General features: G+C 36.6%; 1 protein-coding gene across 1 annotated transcript in view; it reads right to left on the reverse strand.

The window, feature by feature from the left end:
- The window catches only part of OCA2 (OCA2 melanosomal transmembrane protein), a 159104-nt gene that overhangs the window by 94482 nt on the left and 36782 nt on the right, over positions 1-27840 (reverse strand). Inside the window, exons 9-13 of the mRNA XM_054627989.2 lie at positions 13392-13463; positions 12495-12560; positions 11352-11408; positions 9988-10112; positions 6364-6502 (exon numbers count right to left, since the gene is read on the reverse strand). Of these exons, the coding sequence (XP_054483964.2) occupies positions 6364-6502; positions 9988-10112; positions 11352-11408; positions 12495-12560; positions 13392-13463 (459 nt within the window). The remainder of the gene's footprint in view (positions 1-6363; positions 6503-9987; positions 10113-11351; positions 11409-12494; positions 12561-13391; positions 13464-27840) is intronic.

A 27840-nucleotide genomic window follows, 5' to 3' on the forward strand; every position in this document is an offset into this window, starting at 1 on the left:
CTCAAGTTTAAATATGTGATGTCTTCGTCACATATTAAAGGATCTTGACTTTAAGGAAGTAGCTTATTGCAAGTAAACACAAATACACAAAGCCACTTGCCTTTACATTTTTTATTATCACACCTATTTCAAAGGAAAAAAAAATTGTCTCTGGTTCCTGAAATGCCACGATGCAGAGGCTTCTCAAAAAAATACAGCAGAAGAATTACATCACTTGAAACCCACAAAATTAATTTCTTGATGAAGAGAATCACCTCAACCTAGAAGACAAACTAAAATGCTGAGGGTAAGAAGGAGGTCTCAGGTCTGACTCATAGCTTAAAGGAATTGAAATGAGATAGAGATCACAGTACCCTGAAAAAAAAACAGGATTAACACAGCTTCATGACATAAAAGCTGACGTAGATAAGCCTTGAAAGTGATTTGCAGACACCATCACAAGGAGAAGAAAAAAAAATATCTGCTAGATTTTTTGGCATCCTATCCAAGAGCTTATCCAAACTTTTCAGAGGGAGTAGCTGGGCTGAGATTCAGGACTTTGTTAAAGTTCATAATATCAGCACATTGATCGTTCATATTTCTGAGATCCCTGGTGAAAAAGAAAACATGCTGCTCTGCTCCTACTGCATAACAGCTTTCCAATTCAGCTGAAACAAATTGTTTGCTAGCATGGAGTGTGCCTATTTCAGGACAGAGCTTGCATGACAGGATTGTCAGTGATAATGCAAGACTGGATTCACCTCTCTTCCCATCCCTTGCTCCCAGCTTTCCTCCCCATTACCTCCTTGCCTTGATCCACAAGAGACAGTGAGTGGAAATGAATCCTGATGCCTTGGACAGATGATGCCCTGTAGCCATGGAGGCTGAGGGCTACCAAATGCACTACCTTTTATGGCTGATATCAGAAAGGCTGAAATACAGTGAAATACAGACAGCTGCCCTTCCTGATGCTTTGGGCTGGGTGCTTAGCCCCAGCCTCTCTGCAACACATGGAATTTGTTTTCAGGGAAAAGGAAGGCTGATTTCACACCAAGCATTGTCAGATACCTGGTAGCCAGCTGGCAGCCTCTTGGGGAACTTTAAAAGGCTAAAAGGTTTTCACTGTACCACAGATACCATGGATGCAGCAGTGGATACCTAGGTCATGGCACAGTTGCTTCATCAGTTGCCCCTGTTCCTTTTTCCACACCCCAGAAAGGACACACAAAATCTCCACAGAGCCTACATTCATACCCTTTTTGGCTGTGGATAGCACATTTTATAATTCCTGAGTCTTCTGCGCTGCTGGAGCCAGGATTCAGCATTGTAAAAAAGCATTAAAGTGCTCCCCATGTCTCCTGCATACAACAAAAAGTCATTTTCACAAAGATTTTCTTTTCCTGCACAATAGACTGGAATAGAATTGACATGCACAATAGGCAAGAAATATTTTTCTTCCAGGAGATTTCAATCTATGAGATAAATACAAAACACGCTTGAAATGTCCCTTACTTGAAGCTATGATGATTGTGTCAAATTCTTTCTGCTCCCCAGTCAGAAGAAAATCTAAAGATTTTGTTTTAGCAAGACAACAGCCTAAAGGTTCTACTGCCTAGAGATTCAGAGCTGAAACAGAGTGGGAATCTTGGTTTATAGTTTAAAATGCAAAGTCAAATATATCAATTTCATATTAGGAGGAAGCATCATATTGTTTTCCTAAAATTCTAGCTTCTTATCATCTTGGTTATTATTTTTTTCATTGCTTCTGGAGATGCAAAATTAAATTCTAGTAATTCAGACCTTTCCACAAGGAATCTGCCTATTTAGAGCAATGAGAAAGCAAAAATTATAGCTATGTGCAGCAATCTGGGGAGCAGCAAGTACTGTTTCTAGCCATAATGCCCTTTACTTAATATGTTAAAACTAATAAAATGAAGAAGAGCAAGAGTAATTTATTATTTCTACACTGGCTTAAACATCCCTTCTAGCTGAGTGACTAAGATCTGCATTGTCTCTCATGGGAGCTGCTCATGATGTCACTGAGCCAGAAATCACTGATGGTCTAACACAGTTACATGAATATAATGTTTATTTGAGACACTGATAAACCTCCTTTTTGGTGTTACATTATGCTATTTAATGATTACTACATGCATAGATGGCAAAAATTCTGAAATCAGAGATAAGCCCATACATTTTAGTTCATGCACTTTAATTACACTAATACGTGTAATTTTCTCTTGAGAAAAGGAATCAATCAAACATCAACAGAAGGGGTAGAGTTCTACAAATTGATTAAAAGTTTTAACAAGCTTGTATCCAGCAAACTCAACAAAAATAGCCTACTAAACTATGGGAATCCATTTTAGCAGTGCTTGAAATATCTGTAAAGCTTCATAAATAGGATTTTTTCTTCTCTTTTTTTTCAGAAGTACCTACTTTCATTCATAAATTTTTGGTACCATAATTTCTCATTAAATATAACCAACTAATATCACATCGTGCTAAATTCCATCATGAAGGCTAAAAGTCTCTAAAAGGCAGCACAGGAAAACCTGATGTCTGTCAGTTTCCCAGGAAATTCCTGTTAAATGGCAGGAATAATTCTGAGTGGTATGCTGAAACCCCCAAATCCTCATCAGACATCAGATTAACAGCACGAGCTTTATCACATGCTAACAAAACAGTAAATAAAAGGATATAACCCAGTGGCTAGCATTTGCTAAAACTGCCTTTGCTAAAACTGCCTTTGCTTTTATCATCACTTCTTTTATTCAGATTTAGCTTGGACACACCAGTGCACATGTTCACTATCGCTTTGTTCACAGCATCATTTTGCTCTGGAGACCTATTTGCCATCCATTCTTTAAAGAACTGGAAATCACACCCTGTGCTTAGAGCACAGCAACTTCTGATCTCAAAGGTGTGTTTGTAGAAGTTCATGAAGTTCCCAAATACAAAAGATTTTCTGTTCAATTCTTCTGAGAGCAAGGACCATATCCAATTGGTTCATGCTATGTCGTGCATACACACATGGAGTTCCTGAAGTCTGAAGCCCATATTTCTTCAAAATAAAAATATAATTTTGTTAACAGTGGGCATTCTGTAGCAGCACTCTGAAGATAATAAAACATTAAAAAATGTTTTCTATTCACTAAACAAGTTTTCCATTTGCTCTTATCCTGAAATCAAAACATAAATGCTGTTTTGTGAAAATTCTTCCGACTTCAACTAAGAACAGCCAAGAACACAACAAATCTTCCTCTCCTATTATGCAAATGTTCCACTGATTCCAGTCATGATGGTAGGGAATATGTCAGGATTATAAATTAACAACAGCTAAAAAGAAAATATCCTTTTGACATTCATTTGCATCTCAAGACAAGTAAAAAGACTTATTGCTACATTTTAATGAGCAAAATGTTACAAAAATCTTATTTATTCAAACATGGTTTAAATAAAATATTTTCAATATTATATTAGTTTTCCCCAGAAGCTAGGGAGAAAAGTCTCTCCAGCACCAAAATAAACAGAAAGTAAAGCATTTCTAATACTGTAACCAGATAACAGCACCCAAAGTAACAAGGCTGCTTTTCATTTCATATTGATATAAAAGCTAAGGTTTCCTACAAAAGTGTAAACTTGCATAATATTTTACTTGAATACTTTTAGAGGTTGATGTACAGCAGTAAAAGTTCAGGAAGACTGGTAAAATTCTCCTCATGATAGCACATAAATAAAGTAGAAAACCAAATCATCTACATAGGACAGTTCACTATTCAACTTCCTGCAGGGGCAGTTGTCCAAGTACTCCTGTACTTACTGTGCAAAAATGACAGAGAAGAGAATGAAAAGAAGACTTTCAACAAAAATATCAAGTAGAAAAATTTTCTAGAATTTCTAGAATGTCCAAAAACATGACCATAATGCTAAGAAGAGGTAGAAACCAAGTATTTTCTATAGAAAACACCATAATAGAAACTATCAAATATACTACATGGACGAGTGTTTCTAAGATGTCATTAATGCATTCAAGAACTTCTACCTCTGAAAGAGTTTAAAAAAAAAGGAATAAAATAAATTTTACTTGGTACTAATGTAGTAGGCTCCCCATGCATTTTAGACACAGAACTGTGCTAGCTCATGTTACCCTTTTGCACAGCACCTTTTACTAGAAGTAGTTTCAGAAACAAGACAGCAATGTCTACATTTCTCCTTCTGATCAAAAGAGAGCATGCTGGAGCAGGTGGACAAAATTAGGAATGCAGCTATTAGTTCAACAGCTCAGACTGTAAGAGGCCAGATGGTCCAGCTCCCTCTCTGACCTCTCTCTTGGCTTTTTCCAGTTACCCTGGCCGGCAAACTCCCAGGCAAATCTCCTTTAGAAGGGGTGAGCCTTAAGCAGTGAGGACATACCCCAGACCATGACACTCTGCCTCAGGACCAAGGATAGGTGTTTCACCCTCTTTTATTTATATACATAGATCTAACAACTGAGAATATAGAAAAGAAGCAGTGTAAATTCTGTGACCCTGTGTTGAACTTAATCTATTTCACTGCATTCTTATTTCTGTGATGCAGCAGAAGATCTGAAAATAATCCAGACTGAAAACATCTGGAAAGATTTTGTGCTTGTTTCAGATACAGAATTTGCTATAATATCATATTTGCCAGGGTATTTATACATCTGAGATCTCCTAAAAATATCAATAGCTCAAACAAGAAAAATGTAACATGGTTTCTTTTCAATTGTAGTTGCTTAATTATCTCCCATGTTTATAGCCACTTCTAAAGGTTCTACAGAAATTATGAGTTTCTGAGTATTTAGGAAAATTACCTGCATGGCAAGTGCTAATTATTCTCTTTAAGATCAGAAGTTTTAAATAGGTGCACAGATTTCACATCTAAAATTTAAAACTTAGCTAGCAAGTTCTCAGCTAACAATAAATATTACAGTCTTCAAAGTCGCCATCCAAATTAGCCAACTGCAGGACATTTCAAGCATTTTGATGGCAAACATTCAGTTTATTAAATACTACAAACTTTCAAAGACCTTTCACAACCTGGACAGTACTTAATTACTTTGAGTGCATTCAATTAATTAGAAGAGATCTTTCTTTCACAGAGCAATAGAAACATAAGTCACTCCAAATGCAAAAAACCCCAAAACATAAACTCAGGATTTTGTACTACAATTCCCTCATCCATTTGCACAGTTGTTTTTACACTAGCACAATGAACACTAAATTTCTCTATAATTTTTTTGGGGGGGAGGGGGGTGGGGTGGGTTATGACACCAGGCCAAAACAGAAAGCTCATCCCTGGTATCCTTACAGACGTGCCCATTACATACATTACTGCCCATTCCATGGTGCTGCATGTTGGTGAGAAGAAGGGCAGATCTGCCCCATGCCAGGAGGGGCTGCCCCTTGCATCCTGAGCTGATTGTCTCCCTGCTGCCCCACAGCACACCAGGGAAAGGGGGTGGCAGGCAGTGCCAGAGGCAGGAGGAAGACTTGATGCCCTCATGTTTAGGGGTAGCAGGGATAGCTGAAAGCACAGAAAACTCAGCAAACTCAGCTCCATGCTGATGCTGAGAGCTGCAAACACTTGACAGCAGTGCCACAGCCACTCCACAGGGCAGAGAGACCCATGTGGGTGGGAAGAAATGGTGGGACTGGGATGCTTCTGCTGGACCGTTCATGTCATGCAGTCCCACCCAGCACCATAGTTTTCCTTTTGGCACCAGGCACCCAGCAAACAATCGGAGAGCCAAGAGTTGGAAGCTAAAATCTGTCTCTGCAGCCTGGAGGTAGCAAAATGTTGTCAGGAGGTGGGAGCCAGCTGCAGCCTGTGCTGCATGGGAGAAGCACCCACCCCCCTCTCACACCCCACATCCCCTTGGGCTGTGCTTGAAGCATAAAGTGCCTCAAGTGTGTTATGGCTCTACAGGGGCAAAGCAACTTCTCTGTAAAATGTCAAATTATCTCATATTTAACTTTTGAGAGAAAACCTATACTGAAAAAATGGATGGATTTTCATCTTCATTTTCATATTTTTGGTTTTTTGCAACTTGTTGCCCTGTCTGCTGCCCTCCATTTTCTGCTTCTTTCCTCGCTTTGCCATTAATAAGGAAATCCTCACCAACAACAAAAAAAGGAAACTGGTATTCTCACTCCAGATCAAAAAGTCTATTCTTCATCACTATTTTGTCCTCAAAAGATCACTCTCTTCTGTCCGATAATCCTATTAAAAAAGAAGTAGCATGGCAAAAAAAGTCAATTATGTTCTATTTATATGGCTGTCTGGGGGAAGAGAAGGATCAACATTGCATATATCAACACCACTACTTAATTTTAGTAGCCAAACAACTGCAGTACATACCCTCCTCCTCAGCTCCTGCTTTGAAACAATAATCACATTTGGAGGATCCCCAACAGCAGTGGCAGCCCCCCCAATATTTGTGAAGATTACTTCCGCAATCAGGACGTGCCTAGGATCAAGATTAAGTACTTCACAGAGCCTGCAGTGTAAAGATAATGAAATTAACTTCTTATCCCATGGATAAATTACCTTAAATATTAAAATGCACAAATATTACAAAATGCAGTCATTTCACAGACAAATGGTAAGATTTTAAACATAATGTGTCAATAAATGGTATGTTAAAGCATTTATTGTGCTAGAGTAATTATAACAATGTAAATGAAAATTGATAGATTTTCTTTACATTTAAAATGCAGTTATTAATGTCAATAAAATTGCTGCATATAATTAAAAGTAGTTAACTATTACAAGAATTGGACTTCACAGAAAATAGCATTTCAAATTTTCAGTGCGATACAGCTTCTGAAGTCATGGTCCTTAAGCTGCACTGACCTGTGGAAACCTATTCTGGTCAACCACAAGCTCTGCACTCAGCAACAGTGATTAACTTTCTTATGGGAAGCAGTGGTAGAGGATTGTGCAGGCTGCCTATTAGCCATGAATCATCTATTAGAGACTTCAGCTTTCAGGCTAGTTTATTCAGTTTGTTCTGTTCCTATTTTCCTCCTTCTCTAAAGCTTGATCATGAGTATTTCTATTTGGGATGAAACAAGACCAGAAAATACACATTCCATATAGTTAAAAAATTCTCAAAATGTTTTTAGCAGTTCAAATAGATTTAATACTTCTTTGGTGGGATGACACTTTGATAAGAAAAAGTAACTTGCTTCTTTAATAAGAAGCACCTTAAAGTGCTCTGACAAAGACAGGGTTTGACTCAGTAACCTCATGATCTGTTTGAACTCAGAGCCTACTTACGCAGAGTAATCTTCACACAGATTACTCCATCTCACAAATTACCTTTACGCTCACGCCTGCGTAATCTGCTCTGTCCTGAAGTACGTGTTCGATTTTAAACTTGGGCTCTGCTAATAAAAGCTGAAAGTTCAAGTCACACCTAAGCACTTTCGAGTAAGAAACAACTGCTTTCCTCCTCTCAACCTATCAAAAGGTTGCTCCAGAATGTAAAGATGGAGGCCACACTTAAATTATTGTCCCCTATATCTCATAGTAGATGGGGGAAAGAGTGTGCAGGAAGAATGCTTTCTAAGTCCGTGTTATCAAAACCTGTATTTCAAAGAGAAAAGACTATTGCAAAAAAGCTTAACCTGATTCACTTACACTATCACCAAGAGTGTCAATTTAAAACTCAGAAAAAACACTCTCAGATGGCATATATGTCAGTACATAAAAACTCTGGAAAATAATAACTGTTCAAAAAATACACTATTTCCTCAGCAGCATGAAATCATTCAGTTAAAGGGTACTTTGTAGTGCTACTGGTTCAAATGTATCAATTGTGGTACAAGACCACAATTGTACATACAATTTTGACTCAATTTCTCCTTGATTTCCCAGTATTTCCAAATATAAGCTAAACTTTTCTTTAGTGATTCTTTCTTTTTGATGGGCCTGGTGGTATTTTAAAAAGAGAATACTAAAGTAAGAAAAGGCTAAGCCCAAAGTGTAAATCCATCAGAACATCTTAGCTAGATGGCAGGATCACAGTTCTTCAGTTTACTTATCCTGGTTATATAATTCCTAATGTGTAAAAACATTAGCCTCCATTCCATTTACCAATAACAAAGTATTTTGAAAATAAGCAACAGCTAAAAGGAGGTAGTTATTACTTTTTTTAGTAGGTTACTACAAAATGCAGAGTGAAACAAGTATCATGTTTTAGGCCTTATCACAGGAAATATAAACCCTAATGTTTGCAGAGTCAGTACGATTTTCTGCAAGCTTTATCTCCATGGCGATGGAGACTGCACAGTGCAACACAGTGAAGCTGTAGACAATGGCAGTAAGATAAAAAAGAAAATGACCCCCAGCATGAAGCTTTTTGAAGTAGGCAATTATTTGGTTTTAGTAGGTGAGATAAAATTTTATTTTAGTTTTGATAGTGATTCAAATACAAATGCTTCCCACATACTGAGTTTCCCCTTCTTCAGTGTTACAGGCTCATTTAGTATAAAACAAAAGGACTCAGTATATACTTAGTACAAAAGTCCATTACTTAAAGGTGGCTACAAAGACAGGTGCTCTCCCTTCACAAAAATCCACATGGAGAAGACAAGAGGCAACAAGTACAAGGGAGAGATTTCACCTCAACATAAGAAAAACAATTTATGGTGAAAACAGTTAACTACTGGAAAAATCTCCCCAGGGATGTGGTAGAGTCCCCATCACCGGTGGTTTTCAAGATGTAATTGGAGAGAGTGCCAGATAATCTCATCTAGCTTTCCTTTCCCATGAAAGGTTGGAACAGATGGCCTTTCGAGGCCCCTTCAACCTGGGCTATTCTGGGATTCTTTGAAAACAGAATAAATGTTACTGTAGTTCTGACTGTGAAAAGCTTTTTTATGCTACATTGACTTCTGGATTTACATCAATTCCCAAATTATATTTATCCAAAATATTCTGTAACACAGCTAAAGAAAACTTGGTGTTTAATAGCTCCAGTGCTGCTTACTGCTAGAAATGCAATTATTGATTAGGGTATGGCAAAGCCATCTCTTTAAAATATAATCGGACAGAAGACAAATGGAGCTTTCATTCACCAGCTGCTTCCAGTCTAGAATAAATTTCACTTGCAAAATTGGTTTTTACTGCTTTACACTGCATTTTAAAGAGGGGGCATATCTTAATAGAATTTTGTGTACTTTATTGTGACAATGACTGCAAGCATTACATCTCTCAGGATCATTTCTAAAATACACTAGATCTTTCCAAAACTGAACTGGATTAAACAGATTTGCCTGACCAGACACAGGTTAAATTCAGGTTAAACAGTAATTTATAATCCCACACTGATTAAATGTAGTTGCATATAACATGTTATTAATTTACAGAAATCTGAAGTAATTAAATTCATGATTGTCTGCTCAAAGTTCCAAATATCTAATCTCAAACTGTGCAATTAACCAGTAGCCATCCCAATGACATGATCACCAACAGGAATAAAATTCAGATTTTCATATTCAAGAAAAAGCTGTTAGATGAAATATGGACTTTTTAAAAATTTGTCACTAATATTAGAAGTGATAACAACTTCACCAAAACATAAATTACTATCTAAAATTGTATATAAATATCAGCCAGCAATGAATAAAGCAGTTTTAATTTAAAAATTCTGCCTGATTTACAAGAAAAAAAAATCATCTACTAGGGATCATTTGGTGCAATATGTTATTGCCATTGAAATATGAAGACAAACCAGAACAGTTAGCTGCCAAGGCAGTGTTCACAGTTTTCAGATATGTTCTCAATATTAATGCAAAGGCAAAAGACAAGCCATTCCTCTGAAAGTGCTAGCTTTTTGTTCTGCTACAATAAGAGTATTTGAAGTTCTAATTTCCATTTAAATGATTAAGAAAACCTCCAAACAAATATTTTGCAGGCATGTCTACTACTGATTGCTGGCTATAAAAGACCAAATCCAAGTCCATAACAATAAAATACCTTATGGTTACTGGAGTAAAGAGCAGCATAGTGGTAACATTGTCCAAAAATGCAGAAAGAATTGCAGCAATAAGGCACAGAAATGTAATCATGGCCCACACCTTGCCTCGAGAGAACCGATAAGCCTAGGAAAAACAAACAGAAGCAGAATTAATGGACTGCATCACTCCAGCTTAGATTTCAAAAAATTGTAGATAAAGCAACTTGATCAAAGTTGAGCAACAATGAGCTCAGAGCATTTACTATTCCTTTACTATTACTCCAACAGCACCCTCTCCAATACTAAATAATTTGGCAAGAAAATAATTCATGGAAGTGGGCAAACAATCCCATCACACAAACAAAGAAACAAGTCTGAAGAAACGCCATATTCTGCTGCCAGTCATGAAGAGGGTCAGTGGCAGGAGAAGGGCTGAGCCTCCATCTTCTGACTGCATGCCCAGGTGGACTAACCGGGTTTAGACCTCCCTTCCTCTCCACACCTGGGACACATTGCCCATCCTCAGAGCAGCACTGCTGGAGTGAGTCCAGAGGAGGGCCACAAACATGATCAAAACACTGGAGCACCTCCAGAACAAGCTGGAAGAGATCTGCATTATTCAGCCTGGCAAAGAGAAGGCTCCAGCACCTAAAGAGGGGCAATTAGACAGCTGGGGGGGGAGACTCTGGGCAAGGGTGTGTAGTGATAGGACAAGAGGGATTGGCTTTAAACAGAGAGAGTAGGCTTAGATTAGATATTAGAAATTCTTTACTGTGAGGATGGTGAGACTACAACAGGTTACCCAGAGAAGCTTTGGATGCCCCATCCCTAGAAGTGTTCAAGTCCAGGCTGGATGGAGTTTCAAGAAACCTGCTCTAGTGGAAAGTGTCCTTGCCCATGGCAGGGGGATTGGAACAAGATTATTAAGGTTTCTTCCTGCCCAAACTGTTCTCTAATTCTATGGTTGTGATTCTATGAATTACACTTTTCATGTAAACTTTTGTTCTGCTACTGTGCAGAGGTCTGTGACCACTTTTCATATGTGGTCATACAGTTAATGATAGTTCCTGCCCCACTGCCAGCCATAAATAGAGTTCAGCTGCAGCAGAACTGCGGTCCTGGGGAAATCAGTGAAATATTCAGCTTAATAGTGTCCAAATGCTTGTGTACCCTACTGGGGACCTTTAACATTCTCCTGTATAAATAGGATTGCATTAAGGGCTTCCTTTCATCCAAAAGGATTTTTCCAGTATTGCAACATGACCGCTGTAATTTCTAATATGATAAGTATATGCTGACCTTAGAAAGGTTCTTTACGATTGTGCTTGGTGTGACAGATTTGAATAAATAATAACTTGATAAATCTAGTACCAAATAAACCCACCTTTACTGCACAGTAGTCAAAGAATCCAGTCTCTGAAAATATGGCCACCAAAACCATCTGCCAAAAGATGGGGAAAAATATAATCACTTGGAACTGATATATAAAAGTAATTGAATTATTACTCAAAACTAAAGCAAAGCAGTTTGTGATACTGACAAATGGACTTCTTATCTGACACAACTTTGAGAATCTAATCACCCTTATATTAGAATATCCACTACAGCTGTCAGATATCTCTAGTTAATACATCGTATGGTGAAATATACTTCTCAACATAAGCAGTCTGTAAATGTCATATGAGTCTAATTGAATTTCATTTGTAGTGACTAAGTGGGCATCATACATTAAGTACTCAAAGTATCTCTCTTACATCATTAATCAAGAAGAACCAATAAGTGTGTTTGCTCTCTGCATTAATACTCTACAGAGCACAGAAGATAATGGCTTCAAGAAATGCTTGCATTTTCCCACATCTGGGAGGTCTCCTGTCCTTCTGTCTTTGCTCTAAACATAATTTTTTTTTTGCTTTCTTATTCTGTGGAGAATGCAAGGAGCAAGGACCAGTGTCAGGAAATAAGAAAAGCTCAGAATGGAAACAGATAATTGTAATTTTGTCTCTGTGTATTGTATATTTTGTGTTATAGTCTAATAGCACTTAGACAATGTTTTTTACCACAAATAGCTCCAGGCAAAGTGATTAAAATAATATATGATTAAAATCTCATCAGATATTACTTCTCCATTTCTGGCTTGCTTTTTCGTAGCTTCAGACAAAACAGTGAGACAGGAAACAACTCTTCCAGCAGAGTGTGTTTGAGGAAGGCTTCGAATAAACAAAATTAAAAAGAAAAATTATAATACTTGGCCCTTAAACAGCTCTTTCTGTTTATAAATCCCAAGGATGTTTTTAACATGTTGTCAATACAATTTCACAGATTAAAAAAAAAATATTAAAGGATCAACATTTCAAAAGACTCTTTCAGAGGTCTGATCCTCATCCTTTTTGGTAAATTCCTTAAGACACAAATGTTCGTCATAGTTGTCTGAGTAAAGTACAATCAACAAAGTGTTCTAAAAGGAAACATCTCTGTACTGAATGTGATTATTTTGGCACATTTAGAGCAAAAGATACATTTTAGTTACCATTCCAAACAATAATGCCAGTGTCTCATAGTCAATCCACTCGACCACTTTGACCATACTTGGCCTCTGCAATCAAAAAATACAATTACAAGTGAATGCCACCTAACTTGTGATTAGCTATGACTTGTAAACTCCACTTAATTTATGAACCATTTAAATAAATGTGATGGAAATTAATAAGTGTTCCTACAAGCTACATAAAAAGGACTCTTTATTATTGCCATTACTACTATTATTATTATTACTAATTCAAAGTACTGCTGGCATCCTAAGTCAGTCATTATCAGGCTATTGGTTGGTCTAGTTGTTCCTTACTTAATATTACAGAAATAAAAGATAACCAAATTACATGGTACACTGCAGTTCCCTTTTTGGTAAAAGAACAAAAGCATACCAATTCACCTGTGAACAAACTGGAGGGTATTAAAGGGAACATAGTAATGATGTGGTTATGAGAACAACCGAGAAAATCAATCTGATGTTTGACTATATATCAACGAAGAGTAAGCAGCAGGTGAAACAAAGGGGCTGGAACATACAGGCATGAGATGTAATTATTTAGGGTAGTATAAAGTGTATTTCCATTTAGGCTTGCTTGGTAGCCTAACATTACTGAAAATAACAGTGTTAAGCTAACACTGGATTAAACTGAAAATGGTTGCAGTCAGCTTCCTGCAAATCAGAATAAAAAAGTATCAGCTGATGTTTCTGTACTCCCCTTGTCTACACATTAGTCTGACCTCTTTTCCCACCCCAGTTTCTGTCCTACCATTTCTCTTCCTTAAAAAAAAACACTGCTTTGCCATGTGCTCAGTAAGATCTGGGCAAACATGGAGATTAATGACACCTGACACCATAGCCAGAGACAAAGGGAGCACTTACAGTTTGGTAACTTACCTCCCCAACAATAGCTAAGGCGGCTAAAGCGGCCAAAGCGCCCAGCATGGCTGCAAGGGTCCTGTGAACAATCTGCAACAAAGGATAAGAATTGACCACAGACTCCTCCAAGCATCTCCTTACTATTAAAAAGGAGGTAGGGAAAGGATAAAACCTCATGTACACAATTCTTTTCTTGGCTTGCTTGAGGGTTTTTTCCGACTAGAGGATGGTTAATTACTTTGCTATTAAAAAAAACAAACCAACCCACAAAAAAAACCAAAAAACCAAATAAAACAAATTTAAGAAATCAAGCAACTAAAGCCTTGACTGTGGAAATGCTGCTAGGAAGTCTCATCTCTAATATCCAGGTAGAGAAGGGACTTCAGCACCAGTTTCTTACATCTGCCAGTAGGTGACCCAAGAAGGAAAGCAATTCATGTTCCCTAACTTAAGGATCAAAAAGCTTCGTCCTGTTGGCTTCCCTTCACCTCCCATGGAAAGAAGATGCACGCCCAGGAGGTGATCCATCTCATTCTTAGTAGGGGCTTGTTCAGCAAGTGTGCCTTGAAAATGTGCTTTATTTCTCCAAGAACTCATCTGTAGTTATTTAATCCCCTATGTCTGGAAGATCACAGATTGTGTAAAATAACTCGGCTAAAGTAAGCATGTAATTAATGAAAATCACACTACAAAAGACTGAATCTAATTACCAGCTTTCACTATTAATCTGTTTAAATATTATTCCAACACAAGTTAAAATTATTGTTGAGAAAGAAATAAAAGAGTCTAGAAATATTTCATTTGCCTCTAATTTCATAAGAAATATTTTGCTGATAACAAACAATAGGATGAGAGCATCTCAAGGCTCTCCTCCATGTTTGTAAAGGAAAAGCAAAAAAGGAAAGATTTTGCTTTGTTTTTTCTCCTTGATTATAAATTTTTAATGGAAATAGTAAAGAACTACACAATTCATCAAATTACTAGAAAAATAAATATATAAATTACTAACTCAAGAGTAAAAACTATTATCTTATTATCCTGTTTTCCTTAAAAATGCACTGAAGAGTAACCTATTCATGGTTACAAAGCAGGAGATCAGACCAAGATTTTTGAGCCCTACTGACCTACTTGTTCAGAGCACAGACTACAGCTCCCACCAGCTCCTACAGAAATGTGTGTTTTAACCCACTGGCTCATTTTTGATTTCCCCTTTCAGTGCATTGACATGTAAGCACACATATGGCCCTTCTGGCTCTGCAAAGGTGGGAAGCATTTGATAACATTCCATAGCTCTTCTGGCTGGAAAGCAGGTACAGCAATTAGAACTTACAGCTCTCTCCAATACGAGATGCCAAGCAGAGCTGTCCATTAAGGAAGGGGATCAGCTTCTTAGCAGAGCAAAGCTCAAGTGTAGGCTACAGGGAAATCCTCAGCTGTCCTCAAACTGAAGGTTTTCTCCTCATGCAATCCCCACCCACGTTAGGTGGCTCTTTTGCAGTTCCCAGAAAGATATCTTATGTTTTCTGAGATTCGTTTAGCTACAGATTTTTTGCATATTTCCACATAATCACTTTTGCTGTCACTGTTGTGTGTTTAATTGCTTGCATTGAGTTAACTGCAGTTTCAGTTTCCAAGAGTTTGCTGTCACCTATGGGTGAAGTTGGCTTTAATTTATGCAGAAAGAAACTGAACAAATTAAGTCATCTGTCAGTTCCTTCATTCTGGTGGTTTTTCAAGAAGGATATACAAAGGTATATCCTGAAGAATGAACAAAGTGCAAAGTTTTATTAGAAAAAACTTAGTAAATGTACAACTCTCCATTCCAGTAAGCTATCAAATAAAAGTCATAAAGTAATGTAAAGCCTAGAAAGAACACTTATGTAAACTCTGAGACCTGTAAATATTCAAAATTTTATATTTAGGAAGCTTAAGGAAAAAATAGATTACTCTCTTTAATTTTCTTTTCACAGAAAATAAACCCCAAACAAATAACATATTTGCACAGGTATTTTTAAAAACTTACAAATAGAGAAGTTAGGAGGTGAAGGTTACAAGTTCTGACATTCTTTGAACCACAAATCCATCTAATAAACATTTGGAGGGCTTTATATCAAGCAAAATTCCATTATTATTCTTTTGAAAAATACCACAGATGAGCCAACCCTTTTGAAGATTGGCAGGAGGATGAGTATCTTTTCAGGATGATTCTTGGAGTGTATCCATAAACAACAGCTCAGGTAGAGAATTGAAAGAGCTTAAAAATAAATTAAGACAGAGACTTAATCCCAGGAAAGCTGAGAGATTTAGTGGACTTCTGATCTAAAGACATTTTTAAAGGTTACGTGAAAAATCATCTGTATTCATCTGATTGTTCTCTCACTTGAAAAAGGGCATCCCCTTGTGCAATGACCACAGAGATGAGAAAGACAGGACTGGTGAGGAGGAAGATGCAAAGCTTTTAGTGTATCAGTTTGTATGCTAGACCTCCCCACCTCCCATTTCAACTGCAAACCTTAAAAACTCTTTGCAAAAAGGGCATCCACCATCACCTTTACTTTTGTCTGAATGCCTAGCAGTGCTGACCCACTGCAACAGCAAAGGATAGGGCTCTTGCCTTTGTCAAAGGGACAGTAATACCAATACAAAGTGCTACTGAAAATAATGCAGTCCAGATTTCACTCTTTACAAAGCAGGATTCAGTTTAGAGCTCACTGTTATGGGACATTACAAGTCTAAGAGATTAGGAGATTGAAAAAAATAGGGAATGGATATTTACAGTATTTTATATTTAAAAAATGGAAATACCCAAAGCTGCAACAGTGAAACAACAGTGTCAACAACATAGGTGTGTTGATAACAACCTCATAGAGTCAGTCAGAATAAGCAAAGACTAGGAAAGGCTACTATAGCAATTTTGTTTCATAATTCTCTGTAGAAAGTTCATCTCATGATTGCCTGCTGTGTGATAAACACAATGTGCTGAATGCTGATTCTAGTAGTTTCCATACTCTTAATTCATGAGTTCATTTTAAAGTAAGACATTAAAGCTACCCAAATAATTTATGCCACAAGTCTTTTTGCTTGATATTAATTAACAATATACAGTTGCAGAACTATAATGCAAATTGGATTTAGAAAGCCTAGACCTTTCCCAGATTTAAATTTCTTTATCTATTTGGAATTTTTGCACTGAGTTCATCAAACCATTTGGTAGACTGTAACAGCATCATTTTAAAAATTATTCTGAATTCTAAACCCTAAATCTTGTATGGTGTTCCAGGAGGCAAAAGAAAATATTTAGAAGCCATTTGATTGACAACCTGGGTGCTATTTCAGAGCATATCTTTCCCAGCTGAAATCCAGGACACATGCATTTCTATAATGCATTTCTGAAGATATTTGGTAAATGATATATCATACCAAGCATTTTATTTCCAGAAGTCCTTTGTTTTAAGTCATAAATAGCAGTTGAAATATAAGTGTCAATGATTTTAATGTAAAGCTTCAAACAAAACCCATATTCATTTCTTATCCATTTTGTCTCCAGTGAAGCCTGTTTTATTGAACTTCTTATTTTACTGATAAATTAATTTACATTTGATAGAGTGGCAACACTGCTGCATTTCAACAAGTTATCATCAAACCTATATCCACATATGAGTTTTATGTATTTTTCACCTACCTTCAGAATAGCTGAGATCTTCCTTATAAAATCAACAGCCAAATCCCTCTTAAACTTTATAAAGTCTCTAGTTTATTTCTTTATTCTCAGGTGACAAAGAGGGAGAGAAATATAACTTACCCTAGGATAGCTTTTTTTTCTGACTTTATGTTTTGTATGTATTCCATTTTATGTTTTAATAAGGATTGATTTGGTTAAAATAAAACATCCTCAGCAGTGGAAGAGGTTTTTTTCCACTGTTTTTCCCAAAGATAATCAAGACACTATTAGCCTAAGTGCCTCTGAAAATGTGCTCCTCAATCACATCCCTTGATGGAGTTATCTTATAATTTGGTGTCATGTATTTTACAAATTTTGGTGGTCTGTTTTCCTTGGACTATTCCAGTTGTTTTAGCAGGATACAGATGAAACTTCAGTCTTTCATGGCTACAAATATTTGATTCACTCTTAAATGGATTCAAAAAACCCCACATTTTGGAAAATTAATGTGGAAGTCTAACACTAGCATCAAAAGCTGTAATCAAAAAAAGAAATTGCAGAAAAACAATGATAATTTAGCTTTAAAATTTTGATAATTTTTCCTAACTGTCAAGTAACATGACTGAAAATATGGGCTTATGATAGAAAACAAGGGTAAAAAAAAGCCTTTAAATACTTTGAACTAACTCTGCCTTGCTGTAGATCCACTTCAAAGCTGAATGTCACCAAATTCTTAAACCATGGAAATTTTCTTTATTTCTGGCAAATTTTAAAATTTGGACACAACAAAGCAACAGACTAGAAATATAGGATATAGTCAGATACAAAGGAGTTCAGTGTGGAAGAAATTTTGTGATGCCAGATATATTTATTTGATTTTCCACACGCTTACCTCTGGTAAAGAGACTGACCAGTACCAGTTAGTGAAAGCATAGCAGCAGCATATCTCCCCTTCAGCTGGTGATGGCAGTTAATGTTTTAGCTGTCTTCACCCTCCTGCCCCCAGTTTGCTCCTGACACCAGCTCTGCAGAAGCAGTTCTGCAGCTCCTTCAGCCTTGGGGCACTGTGTCTAGCACATGGGAACCCCTCACAGGGGGTGTGCTCAACACCTTGTGCAAAATGAATGATAACAGAAGATTAATTGCCTTAGAATTACCTAGGTAAGCAGTAGAAAGTAAACTCTGTAGGGATTTTAATGAGGCAAAAAGGAGCTGCTTCACATAGCTTAGAAAGTATGACCTGCTGGTGCAGTGTGCAGGGATGGGCTAAAGCAATTCTTGAGGTAAGCATGTAAGGTACACTGGTGAAAGATGATGTGCATCAAGAATCCCAAAGTGACTCAAAGCATCACAAAAATCTGTGACAGCAAGAACAGCTATTTACATCTTTGTCTGAAGATTAGGACTCTACCTAAATGTATTCCATACATACAGGCATTAATCGTAAAATAACACTTTACACTAGAATAAATATTTAGAAAATCTAATAATGAATCTCATTTTTATAAGTCAAAATATGTCAAAACTGCATCACTGTACATAAGTATGTCTTGCAAGGTAAAAAAAATCCGGGACCAAAAGTTTACTCATTTTAAGAAATCCATGGTGAATCAATAATATAGTACTGCCATTTGCATGAAATGTGTGACCAAGACCAGTTAAGAGAAATCTGAAGAAATCTGTGGATTTAGAAACACTATCATATCTTAGTACTAACATGCATTCTTATTCATTCTTTGCATAATAAATATTTATGCCTGTAACTGTGAAAATAATATTCCATATATATTCATATATATTCATATATATTCAATAAGCTCTTTTTGAAGACAAATACCCAACCTTAAATTGTTATTTTTAAATGGAAACACTAGACTCTGTAGCAAATTTTATAATTTCTGAACATCTACTCAACCCTGAGGAAAGAAAGCACCCATCTATGATATTCTGCTATAATAACTATTTCTGCCTAGATTGTGTGCCAAATTACTTGTTCTGATTTAATGTCAGTGGAGGACGTCCTGGTAGAAACAACCCTGCCTTAGGGGAAGTCATGGAAGGCAACAGTTTGTCACTTTCTAATACAATGCTACTCAATATAAAACCTATACAAGATGATTATCTTAAATAGAAAGTGATTAAAAGTAATACTATATGGTCTCCAAGTAAATGCCTGTCTTAGTTCACTTTTATCCCTATGATATGTGTGCTGGTTTTTGCTGGGGTAGAGCTAGTTTTCTTCACAGGAGCTGGAAGAGGGTTGTGTTTTGGATATGTGTTGAACATAGGGCTGATAATGTAGAGGTGCTTTTGTCATTGTTGAGCAGGGCTTACACAGAGCCAAAGCCTTTTCTGCTTTTCCTACTGCCATGCTGATGAGCAGACTATGGATGCGTGGGAGATCATGAGCCAGGACAGCTGACCCCAACAGACCAAAGGGATATTCCAGAATATATGACATCATGATCAGTATATAAAGAGGGGGGAAGAAGGAGGAAGGAGGGGCATTTGGATTGGTGGTGTTTGCCTTCCCAAGTTCTGTATGATGGGGCCCTGCACTCCTGGAGATGGCTGAATGCCTTCCTGCCCTTGGGAAGAAGTGAAGTAATTCCTTGTTTTTCTTTGGTTGCATGCAGCTTCCACTTTCCTTATTAAACTGTCTTTATCACAATCCATGAGTTTTCTAGCTTTTGTCAATTTTTTCTCTGATCCCTCTGGTGGGGGACTGAAGGAGCAGTTTCCTGGGGCTTGGATGCTGGCTGGGATTAAACTACAGCAGCACATTAACTAGAACAAGTTAAGAAATACAAGGTAAGGATATCTTACAATTCTTGTCTAGGATAGGCAGTCCTGAAGTCCTGTGATTAAGTAACTGCATTAAGCTAACATCAATTTTTTCTATACATAAAACAATGCAGAGAGAGAATCGGGGAGAGAGATAGACAGAGAAAGAGATTTAATAAATAAAATTATTTCCTGTGAATAAATTACCAGATTAATTAATTCCCCTCTCCTATATCAAAAATCTGTAGGCTGATTCTAGATTCTGCAGAGATATTTGTTACTCCAAAGCTCTGTCAAAGGCTTTGAATGAACAAGGTGCACAATTTACAATCTTTTCAGAGTCTATAAGTTTTCTTCCTCAGCTATATTACTGTTTGCTGTTTGTAGAGAAAACTGAATGACTGAAGCTTCATGCTGATATGGAGCATTGGATTAACTGGTTCAAAGAGATCCTTGAAAGATGCAAACAAAAATATACCCTTGATGCATGAGATGAAACAAACTATTGAATTTTCATGCCTTAGAAACTTGAGGAAAATGTAAAGCTGGAGAAAAGAACATAGAACTAGAAAGAAAGGGGGGAAGTATCATTTGTAGAGATGATGGACAGAGGACCCAGAAGAGGGTGTAATTCTGAGATGAGGTTTGAAATGACTGCTAAATTGAGTTTTGTCTTGAAATAACCTCTCAACTCAGAATATTAATGTAAAGAGGGATAAAAAGGTAATATTTCTATCAGAAATAGCTAGCTAATATTTCTATCAGAATCATACAAAAGAGAGAAGTTTGCCATACCTATATCACTACAGTCATAAGTGGATGTTTTCCAGACTCAACATGTTGGAATTGGTTCTGATGTTAAGAAAATCCATTTTATGTATCTCCAGAAAACTCCAAAAGGTACTATCCAGTAACATCTGATAGCTTGATAGCCCCTCTGAGTCAAATTTTAAAAGCAAATCTGTACTTGGTATGAATTTTGGGATTTTGCCTTGTTACAGAAGTGGACAGACACAGAGAAATGAACAAACTCATGTTCTGCAAATCAGGGCCTCTAATCCAGTCATATTAATAGAAAGGTGAGTCCTGCAGAAAGAGAGGATAGTGATCATTTTTATGTGCCAAGGCACTCATTCCTGAAATATTTTAGCTACAAAAACCACGTTCTACATGACTTAAGTAAAGAGATCTGGTCATGAGCCAGTAAAGAACCTCAAAGAAAATAAACCAAACTGCTTCTGTGGGGCAACATGATCAAAGTCTTTGTTTACCTACAGGCTGGCCTAGGAACAAGCTTTCAGTCTTGCAAGGGTCAATCTAGTTCTCCAGCACCTACCTCAGCAGGCTTTGCTGACTCCATCCACTCCAGGTACTTTGACAGCATTCCCAATGCACACCCTCATTCTTTGTGTCCTAAAGACACTTGTGAGGACTGAGAGATGCTCAATTCCATTTACAGTCTCTGAACATTTTCTGAAACTGAAGAAGATGCCACCATTTGTATTTTCCCAGTTGTCTCATTATTTCTATTCTTGAGACTAATAAGACTGGGAATTTCTAGTAAATAAATGACATGAACCAAATAATGAAATTTTACCCTTCCAGTCTGAATTTTTGTCAGCCCTCTTAAAATAGTAGGTTAATAAACCATACAGAAACACAGCCATGCACTATGAACAGTAGAGCAAGCTGCAGTACTTGCACTACCTTTACAGGGAACTTTCTGCTCTAGCTAGCAGTTCCTCTGGAGTGTCTTTCATCCCTAACATCTCCTGTCTTTTTTCACTGCACTTTTCTGCTCTGAATTTTCATCCTCTTTAAATCATGTCATCATATCTCACTTCAAGCCTGCCCCCTACACTTTCAGATTTTCTTTCACTTTTGCCTTTGCTCTTGCTGAAGGAAGACACCATTTGAGGCCCCAGAAAGAGCTGAGTGGTTCTCATCCCTGTTTGTGTGCATTAGAGGAGTTCTAACAACTTGTTAAAATTTTAAGACTTCATCGCTCTCTACCCTCTGGTTGCCTTAGGCAGGGTAGCTGAACGGCAGCATTCAATTAAGCTAATTTAATGTTCTGTTCCCTCTCTCAAATAGAAAGGAAACACACCAATCCACAAAAAAATAGTATGCAAGGCAGGGCAAAACATTTGTATTTGCCAGTCTTTCACAAATTGAACAAAATACAGTTCAAAATTAGGTTTAAAAGGCACAGAAATTAGCAAACAGCCATTTGGAGATTAGTTTTTGCATCTAGTGTTGAAAATATGAGTGGTATTATTTCAAAAAATAGCATTCTGTGAAAAGAGAAGCCTGACAACACCTTTCAAAGCAGACAATCCTATCTAGTCCTTAGAATAGTGAGCAGCACCATCCAGTGGCAATTTTTTTCCTATTTCAGTCTTAATTAAAGACAGTTTACATGCTGCTGAAGTACCACAGCACCCAAAAGGAGTGTTTTCTTTAAAACACACATATTCAGAGCACAGCCAGACTTCTACAAAGATAGATCTAACAATTAGGCAGGCAATAGTCAGTGTAAAATCAATATTCATATTGGATTAATAATACAAAATTGTTATTATAACATTTCAAGCTGTGATCCAGCTGGGAATTTTGCTTGCTATTATATTGCATTTTTGTTTTAATTTAAACCCATCCCTTCCTTGTGTTACAGAATTTTTCTTCCTTCAAGCTCTCTTCCCTTTGCTGTAGCTAGGGCAGGTAAAAATGGCTAGTTTATCTTACTGGTGCTGGCTCTGTCCTTTTATACCCTCCTTATTGTTGGCAGTGGCTCTACTCTAAACAAGCAATAGAGATCCTGGCACCTTGGGGGTACTGATAAAATCCTCCTCACAAGGAGCAACTTGCAATGCTCCTGCACAGCAACTTGAAAGTAATTCTGAGCTTCTCAAATGTACTGAGGTCAAAATACAGAGAGGTCACAGCCTCCTCCTCAATTAGGGAAAGGCATTTGGGAATTGTCTGTACTGCTTAATCGGTAGCTCAGTAGCAGGCTGTTCTCTCTGGAAGAATATATAGGGTACCACTTGTTGAATACTTCTCTCTGGGAAACAGGATAGATGGGTCTGTCCTGCATCTGGATCTCCTTGTTCAATCCAGGCATCCAGCATCTACCTCAGCAAGCTTTACTGCACACCCTCAGTTTATGTCCTAAAACCAGTTCTCGTGGGGATGGCAAGAGTGCCCTCATCAAAATGCACAGTTTCAGCTGGGGAGCTATGGAGGGAAATGGACTTTTGAATGGTAAAAGTGCTTTAGAGTTATGGGGACTCCAAACAAGATCCAAAACCATTTGTTGCCCAGGGCAGATGAGGTTAGACTGTTCCAGAGGAAGCTCAATTTCTATTTAAGGTAAGTTTTACTACTGGAGTTTATGTTTAGGTTTCATTACCCTGATTTAGGTTCTGTACAACCCTCAGAGTCTCAGTATCTAAAATTTCTGGGTTCTTTTACTCCTTACCACACCCAGACAGTGAGGCAGATAAAAGGAAACTTTTCTTCTTGCCCAGGGAGGAATGGCTTGGACTCTTATTAAGGAGAGTATAAGGTTTGTTCTGATAATCTGTCCCTAATTTTCTGGCAACCCTAAAGCACTGTTTTAATTCCTCTTCACAATTTTTTTTTAATCCTAAAACAAATAAAATCCATAGCAGCAGGAATATATTCTCTCTGACAAAAGGCGAGGGAGTGCTTCAGCTACTATTTCCTTTTACACATGGTCTTCTCCAATAACTGCTATGGATTTTCTTCTGCTCCTTTGCTACCAGTCTTTTGGGAGGACATATGTGGAGGTGGGAACATTCTAATCCACACTTTTCTCAGTCTGTATCTAAAGATAGATCAATACAAGAATGGGTGGGAAGTCAGAAGCCATGCTGACTAAGCTGATCACTTCTGTGATCAGTCACATTTTCTGTTACTTTCCTTATCAGAAAAAAATATCCCTTAAGATTAGCCTATTTCTATCACTTAATGTTATGCTTCATAATAGTCAAGGACTGTTTCTTCTCTTTTCATATTCTCTCTCTAAAGCATAATTTTTTTGATAAAAAATCTGGACTGTGTGAGTGTACACTGCAGTAATAACCCCTTATTCCGGTTGTAAAAATGTATCCTGCCAGTAAACACTGGTTCAACCAGCCTGAAATGACAGAAAAATGGTCAGACTAAAATCACATAAAATTTTAGTTCTCTGGAACTAATTTCTGCTTGTTATATGCTATTAAAAATCACTCTGATATGAGTTAAAGAAATTGAGCTTAGGGGATGTTTATTCATAATTTACGTTAGTTAATAATAAAAAAGTAATATGAGAGAAACTGACACATTCCATTTACCTTAAAGTAATTTAAATTGTGATTATAAGCCCATACTTCATGTTAGTAAGAAAATAAAGCTTTAAAGGCCAGATCTTGCACTTTCAAGTATTTGTGTTTTAAGAATACAGATATGTAAATGTCATTCAAGATGTCAGATCATTAAAATGCCACTTAAAAGATCCTGGCAAGATCTTTCTTAGTGCTAATTACAAGATAGGGTATGAAGATCAATAACATCATTTGTTTTAAGTCGTATGGAGACTCTCATAGAATTTCTGATACTTGCTTTTCTGCTATTTTTTATACACTTTTCTGCTATTTCATATGTTATTGGTATCTCTTATGTTTTCTTCAATTTTTTTAAATTAACTTCGTATAATAAATGTTATTTTGCCTTTTCTCCTGATTAAATGTAATGTTTTACAAAATAGCTTTTAAAAGGCAATTAACTTTCACATTTGCTTCTTCTCATTCAAGTATCATAAACAGCTAACACTGCATTTTAACACACAACACAAAACAAATATATTATTAGGGAAAAGTGTTGGACAAGGGCACACATTAATTCGTTTCAATTAATGAGCTCTATCCTTTAATAATTGATGTCTAGCATTCCTCCTTGCATATTTCTAATTAATGCAGCTTCAACATAGCTGCAAATATGCAGTTAATAATTACAAATAAGAGCTTTATAAATTAAAAACTTTTTTGCATACCAGCAAAACTTTAATATTTTAACAGATATTTTATGATATAGATGGGCGGATAGATTTCTCTTTAGTATAACCAGGGTATTATCCCATTTTGTCTAAACAAAAACAGGGACAAGATAACTGTATTTCTCTGATATCTAACAAATCTGTCTAACTTTTAGCTAACAATGAGATTTTATCTGCACTACTTTTCCTTGACCATGCCTTATGACCAGAAATGATACATCATTCAGTTAATGAGCTACAAGTAATCACTTTAGTCACATAGGAAAATGCTTTTCTGGAAGAAATTATGGAAATCAAACAAGGCAAAGGATGAAATAGTTTCAGCTGAAAGAAAAAGATGTTTGGAGCAGGGGTTTATAAAAATTAAATTTTCTGGTTTTTTTTCAAGTTTACAGTCAAGAGAGTATATGCATTTTGAGGATCAAAAATAGAAAAAGCCTGTCTGAAAATGCATTGTAAACTGATTTAAGACAGCAACATCAGTGTAGAACTCTGTACATCCACCTTTTACACCAGATGTCTCTGTAGACCAATGTGAAAACATACTTGTAACCCATTTTAACCAGTGTTTCCACAGTAATCCTGAAGGGTCAGACAGAAGAGCTGAGATCAACAAAAGTAAACCTGCCACTCTTTCTTTTTCTTTCTTTCTTTCCTTTATTTCTTTTCTTCCTTTCTTTCTATTTTAACATTAAGTTTTTTAATTTCCTGTGTAGTTTATGCTTTCAAGAACAAAATTAAATACTTTGTGGTTTTCAACAAGTCTGTAAAATGGTATAGATTAGATCAAAGCAGAAGCACTACAAGAAGCTGAATGTTTTTCTCCTTTGGGACAAGGAAAGGGAATAGGAGACTGAAATGCTAAGAGGGAACAGATTGATATTTGAAGAAAATAATTTTCAAGAGAATTAACATCTAATGAAAGAACAGATGATTGCATAAAGGTAAAAAAAAAAAAAAAAGAAAATAGCTCATAAACTCCAAACAAAAAACTAAGACATGATCAAGGAAGTCAAAAGCAATATAAAAAATTTCAGAGGTAGAGTAGCAGAATTGTGAAGTAAGAGAATATTCATATTTGTGTTAAGCCTGAAACTAGAAATCACTGGAAATTAAAGAGGAAAATGGGCATCTTATTCTATGAGAAACATATTTGAATTATTGTATTGTATTATGAATACATAACATGGAATCAGTTTCAAAAGAAACAACACTGAAAATCAATGCCTGAAGAAATGAAGTTCAGCATGTTTTGTGAAGAATAGCATATCCTGAGACCTCCACTGACTAGGATGGCTGCTTAATTTAGACATTTGAGGCTAACATGGAGGAAAACAGCTGCTTCAAAGTTTGGAGAAGACAATTGTTTACAGCAAATGCACTTCAGTTTCCAGCTGGAACTTCTTACTTGACAATCTTCTCCCATCATCCTGTATCTGCAGGAAGCAGAAGCTCTTGCACAGTCCCTGGTGACTGAGGTAGCAAAGACCAAGAGGAGAAGGCAAGAAAAGATTAAAACATGAGTACAGTAAGAATGAGGAGGCTGTGGGCAAGATTTACTGTTCATGCTTGGGAAAAAAGGGCTGTGCTGGAGGAAATAGAGGCTCTTGTGATTTGTAACATATAAAATGCTTCCTTTTTCTTCATTTTTAAAGAAAATATAGCTCTAAAACTGGTTTGGATGTCCACTGAATTTGAAGCTGTATTGCAAATAATAATTAATAAAATTCAGGAAAATAATAAAGACTGATAAAAGATGGGGAGCAGCAACACCAAAAGTTAAAATCTATCTCTTTAAAAAATTGAAGAGGTAGTTTCTGCAGTAACATTGATTTCTCCAACAGTGATAACAGCTAAAGGGATAGAGAGTGTAATGTGTTGAGAAAGCAGGACTTCAGGCATTGAAGTTATAAATACTGAATATGATGAAAGCCAGTATTACATATTCCAACAATATTAGCATCCATTGCTTACAAGAAATCCACAAGGGAACCATAGAACTTGAAAACAAAGTTTAGAATTTACTCTTGTTGTAGCATTTGTCATTTCTATAGATGCTATGGAGAAAATAACTAATATTATGATGCAATATGTAGCTTTCCACACTCTAAATTTCAAAAAAGTTTACTTATGAGAACCTATTTCTGCTTTTGAATTTAGAGAAATAATTTTTCAGCCAACAATAGAAATCTTTCCCTGATATTTTCACAGAAAAAATAATTTAATGAGTTGTTTTAAGTCTTTTTCCTAAAAGTAACAGGAAAACTAATGCTTTCTTTGGCTCTGTTTTTTAGTTTCAAGTCTTCATTTCCTTTTCCACATTAATTTTTCCAAAGCAGATTTTCAGGATGCAAACACAAAACCCCCTGTCGCTTATATTTAAAACCTGATGTTTTTGCAATTGCTGAAAGGTTGCATAGTAGGGGTTGTGGGTTTAGGGGTGGGGAATTTTGTTTGGTTCAGCTTTTTTGAAAAAATAAGTTGCATTTAAAAGTATTAAGACTATTTTGGGGCTGTTCTGCATGCCTACACATACTTACAGAAAAATCTAATCCAATCCCCCTCTACATTTAATATAATGTCTCTTTGTTCATTTACAATGTACACAGAGGCGTTTTTAGGTTTAGAAAGAAATAATTATTGCTGAACAACATAATCTAAATGTCTAAAGCATCTGCTGTGTTGTGTGCATCCATTATTGGTATTTGATTAGGTGAAGTTTTACAGCCTCACTATTTCAATGGGGAACAGATTGAAAAGCTCAAAATATGCAATGGGTGTGGAAGGAAAATGAGCATGCTGGACATATGTACTGCAGAGTACTTTGTAGATTTGATTTCATTCATTTCTTAGTTTCATACTAATGTAAATCAGGCCTGATTCAACTCAGAGAATTGACAGTGTGGAGGCTCATATGAATTAAAAATAATTTTTTTAAAAAGTGTTCCTCCCCATTTGCAATT

This window comes from Agelaius phoeniceus, chromosome 2, assembly GCF_051311805.1.
Source record: "Agelaius phoeniceus isolate bAgePho1 chromosome 2, bAgePho1.hap1, whole genome shotgun sequence".
Classification (NCBI taxonomy): Eukaryota; Metazoa; Chordata; class Aves; order Passeriformes; family Icteridae; genus Agelaius; species Agelaius phoeniceus.